Source organism: Mus musculus, chromosome 7 (genome assembly GCF_000001635.26).
Source record: "Mus musculus strain C57BL/6J chromosome 7, GRCm38.p6 C57BL/6J".
NCBI classification, from domain to species: domain Eukaryota; kingdom Metazoa; phylum Chordata; class Mammalia; order Rodentia; family Muridae; genus Mus; species Mus musculus.
Window position 1 is genome coordinate 84,306,779 of NC_000073.6, and position 14,357 is coordinate 84,321,135.

Consider the following 14,357-nt stretch of genomic DNA (forward strand, 5'->3'; position numbering starts at 1 on the left):
TGCCCCCTGTTGATGCTCCTGCTTGCCACAAATGCTGCTGTCAAAAGAAAAGTGCTACAAAAATTACCTAGGACCAGCACTTACGGAATTTCTTGCATACCCTTACTTTCTACTCCCCATACATAATCTTGCTATCACGTAGATAGTTCTCAATTGTCCTAAGTTTACTCAGGGAAGTCCCATGGCTATTATCCTTCCAAAGGGCAGAAGTGGGCTTGCCTCCTCTTGACTTGTAGTTGCCATTAGAAGGAGAGTTTGGCCAGTATTTTTGCATGCATGAGAATCATTTCACAGCCCATCTTAGTACCAGAGGCTTACAGAAGGACAAAAGAAGCCTAGCCATGCTTGGTCCCACAGATCATTTTGGTGGAACCGGTGGCTTTGTGGAGAGGAGGAGGGTGATGACAGCTGCAGTGTCTCTTCAGGCCTGAGCAGAGACACTAACTCAAAGCAGATGTTGTTTGAACAGTAGCATCTTCCCAGGCTTGAGCATCATACTGTGGATACCCTACCCCATCACTGGAACTAGGAACAAACTACACAGCTGGAAGGCCCACTGATGGCAAAAGAGAGTGGAGCAAAGGGACCATAGGCATAAAATAAGGTCTATCTGGGGGCCACTCTCTGGGGACCAGAGGATGAAACACTCTCCACAGTGGTAGAACCTCTCTGATTACTTCTCATGGACGCTCTCAGAATCCCAGGTATCAGGCATCCAGGTTCTGGACACCACTTGGCATGCCCATTTGCTAAGTGCATTTCCATTTCCCAACTACATGACAAGTGCCAGCCTGGATGTCTTCATTTACAACACGCACACACACAAAAAAGCCAATTATGCTTTGAGACCTTGGGAAGCTGCCAACATTGGAGTGGTTTTCACAGCAGGATCGATCTGTGACTTTGTCACTCAGGGATGCCAACAGGGCCCTCTGTCCCTTTCTGGCAGTCCATGCCCAGTATCCTGAGGAAACAGTGTTGCTTTGTTGATGGTGTCATGTTCCAAGCAGAACAAAGTGCTATACAGCTCTCAAGCCAGTCCTGGTAGCATGGGGCTCATTTGCCATTGAGCAACTATGAGGACATTCTCTGAAGGTACCTGGGCTTGGAGAGATGGGGATTATGGGTGATGACAGTGGCACTTTAAAGCTGCTAATTGAAGTGGTGTGCTGTGCATGATGTCTCCAAGCAATTAACTCATGAGATTGGCTGGGAGGGAGTAATTAAGAATTGATATCACTTGGGCTTATATCACTAACTCGCTGCCAAGGTAGGATGGAAGGACCCTTCTGTGACTGACCAGCAGATAATGTGCTCTTTCTGGCTGGATGCTGTGCCCAGGAGTCCTATGTCTGTCCAGCTCAGTGCAACAAAGCAAGCAGCCAGTGAGACTCCATTAGGATGTCTCAGAGACCACTTATGCATTGCCATTCCAGTGCCATCTTGTCACCTGAGGCAGCTGAAGGAGTTTCATCGGGGCTTTGAGGTAGAGCTCCAGCAGTCAGTCTGGAGAGGAGCAGAAGCAGGGGGAACTAACAGTTCTCTCACCAGACCCTAAAGTGATGTTTTGTAAACTAGGGTTTTGAAGATCTACCTAGGATAACGAATATAGGTCACTCTTTGCTACATATCATTGTAGAGTTCCCCTCTCTCTGTATCTGTCTCTCTGTGTGTGTCTATATGTCTGTCTGTGTATACACATGTATACAGGCACATCTGTTCAGACAATCTTAGCTATTCCTCCTCAAATGCCATTCACTTGTTTTTAGAGACATGGCCTCTCACCTAGGATTTGCCCAGTAGACAGCCAGCCCCAGAAATCTGCCTGTGTCCACCTTCCTATCACAGGGATTACACATGCACATACTTCCTTGCTAGACCCTTTTTTTTTTGTAACACAGCTATCTCTCCTGCCATGATGAATAGAATTTGTTAAAACGTGCTATTCTAAAAAAGAATTTTGAATCAATTTTAAAGCATTTTCTCTTTAAAACTTTATTGTATCCACAAGATGTGCAATGCTAAGTCACTTCAGGTAGCAGACAACTCAGTAAGAATGACAGTAGCCAGTGCTCTTCTGTGCCTGTCTGGGACGGGCAGCTCAGTGGGACCATACAGCTTTAAGGGAAGGAGGAAAGGCTGATGGTACAGGCAATGCTGCTGAACCAAGATGGATGCAGGAACCCACACCGGTTAGGAGAGATGTTTGAAGACAGCCCAGGGAAGAACACATGCCAGGGCAGGCTGGGCAGAGGGGGCTGAGTCTACCTTGCTTGCCCGCCTGCAGCTCCAGCTTCTCCCACTTCTCCCTCTGAGGAGCATCCTTGAAGCCTCAGATCTTGCCTCTGGGACTCTGCAGTGACATTTCAAATTCTTCCTTAATCCTCTCTCGTTTTCTCCCACTTGCCTGGATGCTCACCTCAGTTTGCTATTGGTGAAGTAGGGCCCCATGTGCTGTCCTCTGATGTCCTGTCACTTAAAATGATTGACCTATCAGCTCAGCTGCCACCCCAATATCCATCCTTGAGTCCATCTTCAGCCCTAGCCTCTCCTCTGGGTTTCAGAGTTACACAGCCAAATGGCTCCTTATCTTTCTATTTAGTTATCTGTTTGGCACCTCAGTCTAGAAGAATGACCATTGCTCTTCACTCTAAAGACACTCCCAGCTATCTTTCCTACCCTAGCAATGAGATGATACCTACTTCTCCAAGGGAACAGGACATAGTGAAGTCCTATATCTAACCTCTCTGACTGGCTGCATGCCATAATATATATCTTCAAGTAGATTATATATCTCAATTCCTACCATCACCTCAATGGTACAAAAAGCTGCAATGACCTTTGTTTTTCTTTGAAAAGAACCAAAACAATCTCTTTCCCTCCCTCCTTGTCTCTCTGCCCCTTTCTCTTTCAGATTTGCTGGTGATGAGGAGACCTGGACCCAATCTTTCAAGAATTCAAGTAATCACTATATACAAAACATTCTGTTGAAAGTTGGGGTGAGGTACAAAGAGTTAGAGGCTAGCCTGGGCTATATAAGTTGTTATTTCAAAAAGAAAAAAAGAAAAAGAAAAAGAAAAAGAAGTTAAAGAAGTATACATCACAGTCTCCATCCTTAGAATGATGCAACTGAATTACATTTTAAATACAAAGCTACAAGGTGCAGGATGTGGCTCAGCCAGTCACTAGCGTGCTTGCCTACATAAAGGGAGTTCTGGATTTGAACTCCTATAAACCAGACATGGCAGCCCACACTTGTCATCTCAGCACTTAGGAAGTGGATGCAGGAAGATCCTAACTTCAAAGTCAGCTGCAGCTATATAAGTTTGATGCCAGCCTGGGACACATGAGACCCTGACTCAAAAACACAAAACAAAATATAAAAAACGTAATCAATTATGTTGAGGGCCAGTTAAAAAGGTGTGAGTCGTTACAGGAAACACAAGATTAAGAATGGGATTGGTGGTTTCAATACAGACCATGTTGAGGAGTACAGACTCTGGAGAGGCAAGGTGTGTGAGAGGCCCTGAAGGACAGTCAGGAGAACAATCAAGAGGTGCAGAGGGGGAGTGTTAGTGCAATGCACAGCACCAAGGAGGTAGAAGTGGAGTAAGCCACCCTACACTGCACTGAGAAGCCTTGTCCCCAAAGGCCAAAGGCTAAAAAATAGCTCAGGGGCAGAACACTTGCCTGGGGGCCACAGTCCTAGGTCCAATCCTCAGCACAGCCTCCCCCATCCCCACCCTCCCACCCCCCGCCAGAAAAGGACAAAAGTGTGTTGGTGTGGTAGAGCACGCTTAATCTCAGCACCCAAGAGAATCTTTGTGAGTTCAAGGCCAACCTTGTGCGTATAGCAAGTGCCAGGACAGTTGAGGCTACATTAAAAACAAAACCAAAAAGCTAAAGAATGAGAAAGAGAGAAAAGGATAATATGCTACACAAAGGTGTGAAATGGAATGGTGGGAAATGGTGAGTCACTTAAAGGGCAGGAGGCAGTGTTCTCACGCTGGATCAAGTACTGGGGTATACTTCTTGTCTGAAGAGCACCAGGTAGAGTGCAGCCCCCTGGCCTGGGCCTCTGCTAACCCACAAACCTCATCCTACAGATGAAGGAGCGCCGAGAGCCCATACACATGCGCATGGATGACTGCTGTCCCTCCTTCTTCACTGTCCCAGTCTTCAGGTCCAGGATGCGGCCTGAAAGAGAGAGAAGCATAGTAGTGTGAGCCTCTGCCTGAGATTAGGGCTGGGAAGGAAGGGGCAGAGCTCCAAATCTCTGCCAAGTCAGAACAAGCCAGGCTAATTTCTTGGCACCCCCAGTGTTCTTTGGCAGAAACTCACAGAGAAATGGAATCCATACGGTTCACAAGACCTTGTTTTTCTCAGTGCAATCTCTACTTGTCAGCTCTATTGTTGGATGCCTGTGCCTTAAGTCACTCTAGTTTGGTCACCTCCTCCCCCAGCCCATGAAAACAGCCTCTGCCAAGGTCATCGACAACTTTCCCATTGCTGAATCCAAAAACACATCTTTCCTTTATTTGATCTGGCTGCTTTGCTGAAATTTGCAAATTATACATAGATCTCCAACAAAACAAAACAAAACAAGACAAAACAAGACAAAACAAGACAAAACAAAACAAAACAAAACAAAACATCCTGCTAAGCCAGGCATGGTGGCACTACCTTTAATGCCAACACTCAGAAGGCAGAGGCAGGTGGATCTTGGAGTGTTAAGGCCAGCCTGGTCTATATAGTGAGTTCCAGGCAAGTTAGTGGTGTATAGGGAGATTCTGTCTTAAAAACCAAACAGCACCCCTCCCCTAAAACCCGGGCTTGTCACTCCTTTCTGGCACCCTCTGCTCTTTTGCTGTCCTTTCCCGCTCATCATAGTGGCTCTATCTCATCTATCTTTCCTTGTCATTCTCTATATAAATCCTTTGTGCAGTTTTATTCATGTGGAAGTCTTAGAGGTCACCTCTGGATGCCAGTGACCTAACGTCTTCTCTTCTGTCGAGCAGCCACTCCAAGTCCTCTGCCTGGCAGAGCTCCATCTCTGGGAGTTTGCTGTGCAGCTACAAGGCAGCTCACCAGTTCCTTCTCAAACAGGCTCTGCACACCAGCCTGGGTGTCATTAGAAAATGAAACCTGAGCCAGGAAGCTAGATATTGTCTATGTTCTTCTCCCTCCCTACTGTGTGCTCAGCCTATCTTCTGCCTCCTGGGCTTCACTCAGCCATCTTACTCTCATTTTAGAGGAAGATGTATTTTAGAATCTCTGTGTCTGTCTCTGAGACCAGCGACATTTTGTTCTCTCTATTGATTCCTTCCTACTCAGCTATCCCCAATGTCTCCAATCTCTACTATCGACAGCCTCCAGGATATAAACACATCACGACTCTTTTGTTAGAAAGAAGAGAGCAAATGGAAACCTTCAGTGACCCAGGAGTCCTATCTTCTCTTCATCTGCGGGCAGATTGTGCTATCAACACTCATGGTCCATTACTTGGCCTCCTCCCAGTACTGGACCCTGCAACCTGCCATTACCCACCACAGTTCCATGGATATCATCCAGTGCAGGCCACAGGGAAATCTCTGTGCCAGTTGCAAACAACATGCTTTGGTCACTTTCTTCCTTGTCCCACTCTTCAACATGACCCTTGTGGGGGCAATGGGCAGTCACAGACAGTCTGGTCTCCAGTCAAGTTGAGGTCTGAAACCCGGTAAAACCCAGTGGTGATAATTCACCTACATGGGACGGAAGGAGTTCCCTTCTGTCTCCGGGACTCAAGGCTCCTGTCGAAGTTACTGCCCCCACAGCCCTCACAGGAGAAGCATGTGGTTAGTATTCATGTAGACAATATCCCAAGCTTCTGACCTTCAGGCTACACTCCTCCCCAGTTACGTAACAACAGTAAGATAACAGCCCATCATAAGAGGGGCAGCTTGGCCCCACCTCACTCTCTTCTCTTTCTCCTCATGCTCTCCTCCCTTCTCTCTTCATGCTCTCCTCTCATTCTCTTACACTCTCTCCCTCTTGCTCTCTCCCTCTTACTCTAGCCTTTCTTCTCTCTCTCCTTTTCCCCCTTCTCTCTTCTTGGCCATGGCTGGTCTCTCTCTCTTTCCACCTTCTCTCCTTTCTCCCTGCCTTTCTATAATAAAGCTCTAAAACCATGGACTGTCTCTGTTCATCAAGGCCCTCTGTGCATGGGCAATAGGATAGGCTTTCTTCTAACGAGCCGTTTCTAATCTCCTGATGGAAAGACTTCCCGTGCTCCAGTCAAGGCCCAGACTAAGGACTCTTGCCTGTGTGGGAACCTCTCTCCCTCTGCCCTCTCTCCCGTATCCCCGGGGCCAAGGGTGTCACCTGGGTCCCCTGGTATTGGGGGCTGCCCCGATGCCCACCCGGGGCCGAGTGGAAAGCATCTGGCAGCCCTCCCATGTCCACTTGCCCAGAGCATAGGAGGAACTCTGGCTGGACATGGACTCCTCCCTCCCCCCTCTTTTCCCTACACCCCCTTAGTTCCCAGCAGACCCTGATAATATTTTTGCCCTGGGACACCAAGACTTCCATCTAGCTCCTCATTTGTAGAAGTGGCTCTTCGTTCTCAGCCCTTACCCTCTCTTGGTGCTGGGCCTTGGAGCTTTTCTTTCCCATTTCTTTTGAGAGGTCTTTGGTGACATCTTTTCTTCTCCTATTACCTCTAACATACTGAAGACATTTTAACACCCATCTCTAGAGGACGAAGACATTCCCTTTAAACCAAAACTCTATGGTGGCTCCTCTGAGTCCCCTGTTAAGCTGGGCTCAGCTTTTGGCTTCCTCTTCTGGTCCAAAGCATACAGTTTTAGAAAGACATCTTAAGGTAAGTCAGTGTTATAAGTTTGCATGAGTTGGTCCCCAGAATGGCATTACTGAATACGGTGAAATTTTATAAGGTGGGGCATTGTAGATGGTCCTTAGGTTAGTGGCTTAGGTCAGTGGGGATGCGCCTCTGACGACTATGGGAGCGCGGGCTCTTGTATGACCTATCTTGTGAGTTAGGCAGTATGCTCTGCCCTGCCTCCTCCCCAATGCCATCTAGTACCCCATCAGAGGTCAAAAGCATGATTCAGACCACCATTCTCTGACTGGAACCTCCAAATCCCCAAGCCAAAACCAACATCTTATCTTTAGTGATGATTCCAGGTATTTTATCACGGCAGTGGGAAACTGAGTAACACTATTGGGCAAAACGCTCACCCTTAGTATCTGACTTCCCCTGATATCTTATCACTGTGGCCTATATTCAGTATGAACTCTGGTAAGTGGGTCTAGCAAGAATTCTTTTTACTCCAGTGTTAATTCTTAGTAATCTTCCACCCAATTAGTCCTCACCCTATCCTTGGTTCTAAGATTCTGGTTTTCTTTGTTTGAGTCAGATTCATTTCTATCTCTTCCCTCACTGTAGAACTCTACTGCGTGGTTCTCCCAGCCTTCACCATAGCCTTGAACATATTTGACAAGCCCCATGTAGTCAGACTCCTCTTAGAAGCGTCAATGTGTCCAGTTGTTTCTATCATTCACGGCTGCAAACAAAATGTGTCATTCTTCCAAAGCTGCCCTTTCTCCATGGTCTTCACCCTACCAGTCAATTGTTGAAATCCTCCACTGAAGAGCATGAGGGACTGGAGAGATGGCAGTGGGAACAAGTACTTACTGTGCAAGCATGAGACCCCGAGCCCAGACCTCAGCACCCATGTAAAATGGCTAGGCAAGGGTACATATGTTTGTACCACCAGGGGCACTGGGGAATGGTGGCAGGAGGGTTGCTGGGACTTGATAGCTGCCAGCCTAGGTTCAGTGAGAGCGAAGTAAAGTGGAGTGATATACAGTCAGCATGGTAGACTTAAACAGTCACACTGTTTCTTGAAAATCACTCATGCTCCCCACTAGTGGTCTCCAAAAATCCACATCCCATATCCCAGTATGAAAGCATCCAGTCTGGCCTCTGCTCACCTCATGAGCCTCTTCGGCTCTGCCTGGGGCCTGGCTACCCAGCGCAATTCATGGCTCCCAGTGTGCTCCTGGCTGCCCCCTTGGCCCTGAGCTGCCCCTTTCCTTGACTGACTCCTTGAGTTTCATCATGACACCCACTTGTTACCTCAGTGACCACAAACTAACAGCACCAACAATGCACTGATCTAAGCACATGGGGTGGGTGGAGTAAATGGAACCAAATAGAAAGAAATGGAATAGGACTTGACAGAACAGACTTACAAATAGACAAATGCTAGTGAAGGACACAGGGCACAAGAACATGGCTGAGAGCCCCCTCCTTTGAATCAGTTAAGTGAGACCCTCTCACTAGAAAGAGAAGAACAGTGAAATACCTTCTCCTGTCCTCTGTTTGGGCTTGCTGTACTAATGAAGGAAGGACATGAAGGACAACAAATATGCCAGGCAGCCACCTCCCTGGGCCACACTCCGGAGGCACGCTGTGCTTTCCTGAGCTGGCTCTCTGGCATCATTTTAGGATGGTTTGGCAGGTATGGCTCTGGACTGGGCCTATCAGCTTGCTCTCCTCACTCCTGCAGTACTCTTGGACCTGGCAGCCTTCTCTACAGATGTGGAGCACAGCTCTGTAAGGTGCATGCTTTAAACTGGCACCAGGCACTTTGAGGGGCACCTCTAAGCAAGGTGTGTGCACACAGACTTCAACGCCCCCTGGAGGCGACACTGAACTTGAGAGTTGCCAGTGACCTTGCAGAGCAGATCTGGAGCTCTGCTGACTGTGCTGTCTGGGACTCTGGTTTTGACACCTGTCTGTCTCATTCACAGACAGCATCTTTTACAGCCCTTTTAGTGTAAACCATCACTTGCTTTATCATCAACCAAATGGCAAAAGGTTTCAGCTGTGAAGCAGGAGGCAGGAGGGTCTGTCAAATTCCAAAGTGCTCTGAAAATAAATCCCAGCTGCGAAGTCAGCTCGTGGCGCAACATGAGGAAATGAACAAACACATCTCCTGTGATCTGCTGTGGGGACCCTCAGAGACAACTGCCCCAACGTTTGTTTCTCCACATGCTTCTCAGGTTTCCTTGAGCCCAGTGAGCCCCCTCTCTAGGCTATTCAGGAATGCAAGCATGCTTGACTGTCTTGTAGGTGTATTTCTGAAAGGGGGGTGTATGAGCTGGATCTGGCAAATATATCAGCAGTGGAGATGTGTGAAGGCAGGTGGCCATCCCGGCATTGGGCCCTGAATCCCATTGTGAGCCAATGGGCTGGATCGCAAGGGGATTCCAGAATGAATACCCATGAGACCATGCTGATGTTTAACTTTGATCCATGAAGCCTTAGGGCTGGATGGTCTGCATGTCAGTAGATACCTGGCATCAATCAGTCAGTCCAGGCCAGTGCTAAGGTCTTCCCTTCTCTACCCTCATCCTCCTCTGTGTGAACAGAATAACGTGTTTTCTTAAAGTTCACGGGATTGAACACACAGCCTTCCTCGTGCTAGGCATGCTAGTCAGCCAGTCTAGTGCTGAGCAACATCCCTGGTCCAAAGTGGGGAGACTTGTTCTCTCACACTTGTGTCTCTGGCTCATCCTACCTTCTACCTTCCATCATGGTTTGCTAGGCTGGACTTCTAAGTCATCTCCTATTTTCTTCATGCTTGTTCTATGCACCTTTCTCTTCTCCTCCTACCAGGTCTTCCTGATGCCCTCTAAATGCATCCCTCTGGAATAAGCTGACCTGTGAACACTCAGTTCTTTACACGCATTCCCTCAGCCAATGCCTCAGTAAGAACCAAGCTGATGTCTTGCCTTCCAAGCAATAGTATCCCACCCGGGACAGGAAGCTCTTGCTTCCACACACAGACGCTGCCTATTTTGCCTTTGCATCTGCTGTGCCTACCTGCCATCCCTCTGTTACCAAAGCCTTCCAGTAAGACATCCTTCTTCCTTCAATGTTTTCTTTGTTTTAGAGATGCTGGGGACAGAGTCCAGGATTTTGCACACGCTTGGCAAGCACTCTACTACTGAGCCATATCCCAAACCATTCTTCTTTTACTTTAGAATCTGGAAGATCATTCCCTTTCTTTCTCCTCACTTCAAGATCTGCCAGCATGCCCTGGGATCTCAGTGTCCATTTCCTTTTTTATTTTTTTTAATTTTTATTTTTATTGGATAGTTCCTTTATTTACATTTCAAATGTTATCCCCTCTCCCCGTTTTCCCACCTTCCGGAAGCCCCCTACCCCATCCTCCCCCCAATTCTATGAGGGTGTTCCTCCACTCACCAACCCACTCCCAACTCCTGCCCTCAATTCCCCTACACTAGGGCATCTATCGAGCCTTCATAGGACCTAGGACTTCTCTTCCCACTGATGCCTGACAAGGCCATCCTCTGCTACATATGCAGCTGGAGCCATGTGTACTCCTTGGTTGATGGCTTAGTTCCTGGGAGCTCTGGGGTGGGGGGTCTGGTTGGTTGATATTGTTGTTCTTCCTATGGGGTTGCAAATCCCTTCAGCTCCTTCAGTAGTCCTTTCTCTAACTCCTCTACTGGGGACCCTACACTCAGACCAATGATTGGCTGCGAGCATTCACCTCTGTATTTGTAAGGCTCTCAGGAGACATCTATATCAGGTTCCTGTCAGCATGCACTTCTTGGCATCCACAATAGTGTCTGGGTTTGTTAACTGTATATAGGATAAATCCCCAGGTGAGACAGTCTCTGGATGGCCTTTCCTTCAGTCTCTGCTCCACACTTTATCTCCATATTTGCTCCTGTGAGTATTTTGTTTTCCTTCTAAGAAGGACTGAAGCACTTTGGTCTTCCTTCTTCTTGAGCTTCAATTGTACCTTGAGTACTTGGAGCTTTGGGGCTAATATCCACTTATCAGTAAGTGCATACCAGTGTTCTTTTGTGATTGGGTTACCTCACTCAGGATGATATTTTCTAGTTTCATCCATTTGCCTAAGAATTTCATGAAGTCATTGTTTTTAATAGCTGGGTAGTACTCCATTGTGTAAATGTACCACATTTTCTGTATGCATTCCTCTGTTGAGGGGCATCTGGGTTCTTTCCAGGTCCTGGCTGTTATAAATAAGGCTATGAGCATGGTGGAGCATGTGTCCTTATTACACGTTGGAGCATCTTCTGGGTATGTGCCCAGGAGTGGTATAGCTGGGTGCTTAACATCCCTCACTCAGGGCTCACTCTCCTCCATCCCAAGCCTGCTGGTCTCGTCCAGGGAGCCTCTCGCTTGACATCACATCTATTGTTTCTGCACGTGAAACGCGTCCATATCAGCACTGGGCCGCAGCTTCCCAGCCTGTTAGTTACCACTCTCAGCCTGATCCTCCATTGTCATGATTTGAATGAGAAATGTCCTCCACAGGCTTTTGTGTTGGAACACTTGCTCTCCAGCTGTCAGTGCTGTCTGGGAACATTATGAGATCTTTGGGACATGGAACCTAGGTCACTGGAGACCAGTCTTAAGGGTTACTGCCCAGCCTTGCTTCAGGTCTGACTCTCTGCTTACTGGTCTGTCTGGCCATTGTGTAAGAAGCTTGGCCATATGTTTATGTCACCATGAGCCTCACCATGATTTCCCTCCATGATAGGCTCACACTGTGAAGTGACATAAGCCCTTCCTCTAGGAAATCGCTTCTGTTAGCCACTTTTGTCACAGAGATGCCATCCCCCAACCTCCCTGGCTTCTCTGGGAGACATGACATCAAGTCAGCCTCAGAATATAAAGAGCTTGGTCTCAGGCTGAGAGCTATATAAACTTAGACTAGTATTTTTCTTCTGAGATGCTTTTCTGTTCTGTAAGTAACACGATAACTATAGAATACTAATACATGCTGTTTTCCTGTTCTTTGAATTCTGTGAGCATCTAGTCAGAAAGGCATCCATTTACTAGTACAGACATGAGGAGCCTCTCTGTGACCATGATATCTTGTCACCTAATCCAGGAGTGCACAAGTCACTCAACAGCTGCCTTTGCCATAGGAGCCCCAAGCATTTTCCAGTACATCGGGAAAGAAGTATCTTTCTGGATCTGTTATACAAAGGAGAGTTAGGGTGAGTGAGAACAGTGAGGCAGGCTATTTCAAAAGGAGTGGCGCAGAAGGATCCAAGACATAGCTCCTCCACATGGCAGCTATGGAAGTTTGAACAGGGTATTTACTCTCTATGTCTCAGTTTCTTTGACTGGAAAATAGGATCACATATCCCTACTTTGTATGGTTATGAGAAGAAGATCTGAGTTTCATGAGGGGGTCCACTGAGGGGGCTAGAGTTCAAAGTGCTGGCAGGTTCTAGGCAGTACTTTGTGAGCGCCTAGAATATACAGCCAAATGGACCAGAAAGCCAAAGCAGGGTGCATCTCCAAAGGCCTCTGATCTGGTGCTAGACCAAAGCCCTGCCCTGGGGAACAGGACACGAAGCCAGCCTCAGAATATGAAGATCTCTGTCTTGGGTTGAGAACTATATGAACTTAGATAAGTATTTTTCTCCTGAGGTGCTTTTCTGTTCTTTAAGTAACATGATCACTATAAAACATTGTTCTACATCACCCACACCCATACCCATACCCATATGCCCATCGAGTAAAATCCCAGACAATCTTCTATGGAGAAAAAACACTCTCTCCATGTAGGCAGACTGCTGTCAATGCTTTTCTCTACATACTAGCTTTTTATTTCAATTAGTTGATGTTTCATGGGTATACTTTCCCACTTCATGTCACTTAGCATAAACTAATAAGGGATTGTTATAATAAATCTCATTTTCATGGCTTAATAATAATATTTTGCATGGAGAATTTACTTTGGAAGATTTAAGTTATCTCAAGATTTTCCATATGGTATAAGGCTGTTGTGGAGTACATCTATATGCACATACATATTTACATATTGGTACATAATGCATGTATGTATATATATGTACATATATATTCGTGCTTATGTACATGTGTGGATGTATTTGCATGTGTGTACACATGTGGATATGCAAATGTTTATATATTTGTGTATATATATGAGTTCATGTGTATATAGCCATGTATGTTTTGTATATGCCTATGTGTATATATGTATGTATGCATTTCTACGAATCTGTGTGTATGTATGTACCTATAGATATATAAGTGTACTTGTATGTATGTATACATGTGTATACACAAATGTGTTTGCATAAGAGTATTTGTGTCTATGCATGTGTGTATGTGTTTACATATGCATGCATGTGTCTCCATATGCAAATCTAAGTATACATATATACACACACATATATGTATACATATATATATATATACACACATACACACACATGTGTATGTGTGTGTGTATGTGTGTATAATGTCTCAGCTTAGGATGAGTGCTATGCTACACAATCACTGAATCATTAGATTATACTTACCACTCTTCATCTTAAACCCCAAAGATCATGGTGAGTCTCATTCTCAACTCTTTAGTGTTCAGTTTTTCTGCCTCATTATCTTAGGTTTTATTGCTGTGAAGAGACACCATGACCTTATAAGACACCAACCCTTATAAGGAAGACATTTAATTGGGGCTGGCTTACATTGTCATCATGGTGGGAAGCATGGCAGCACAAAGGCAGACATGGTGTCAGAGAGGTTTCTTAGAGTTCTATATCTGGCTCCTCAAACATCATGGAGAGATACACTAGGCCTGGCTTGAGCATTTGATATCTCAAAGTCCACCAGCAACACACTTCCTGTATCAACACCTACTTCAACAAGGTCGTATCTCTTAACAGTGCCACTCCCTATGAGCCCATGGTGGCCATTTTCATTCAAACCACTGTACCCATGAAATGGGATAAAAATGTCACCCATCCACCTTAAAGTTTTGAACTGTAATTTTCCCGGGATAGTTAAAGAGCAGGAAATGCTTGAGAAACTGGGGTCAGCTGAAATCTGGCCCACCATCTGCTTTTGTAAATAAAGTTTTAATGAAAACCAGTCCTGCCTACTCATTTGTTTCTGGTCCATGGCTACATCCAAACTAGAACGATTAAGTTGAGTGATCATAGAAGAGACTACACAGTCCACAAAGATATCAATCACCCGACCCTTTACTAAGACATTTTAAAGATTCTAGAGCAGGGTGCCTTTTCCTGAGACCATATATTTCTTCCGTAACATTTTGGTAAGCTAGCTTTTAAGTTTTATTTTTCTTAGTAGTGACTTTTTGAAAAAAGAAGAATCAGAAGTTTGTTTTGGATAAGATTACAAAAGAAGACTCTGTGCACATAAAAATGCTCCCCAGGCTACAAGAGAAATACAAATATAAATTAGAAATATTTCATCAAAAGAACCTCGAGAAAACCAGAAACATCTTATC

General features: G+C 45.9%; 1 protein-coding gene across 9 annotated transcripts in view; it reads right to left on the minus strand.

Annotated features, from left to right (window-relative positions):
- Arnt2 (aryl hydrocarbon receptor nuclear translocator 2) overlaps positions 1–14,357 on the minus strand; it is a 165,468-nt gene that overhangs the window by 60,505 nt on the left and 90,606 nt on the right. For all 9 annotated transcript variants that reach the window (XM_006507239.4, XM_006507244.4, XM_006507243.1 and 6 more), the window contains one exon: positions 4,095–4,197. In XM_006507239.4, the coding sequence (XP_006507302.1) occupies positions 4,095–4,197 (103 nt within the window). The remainder of the gene's footprint in view (positions 1–4,094; positions 4,198–14,357) is intronic.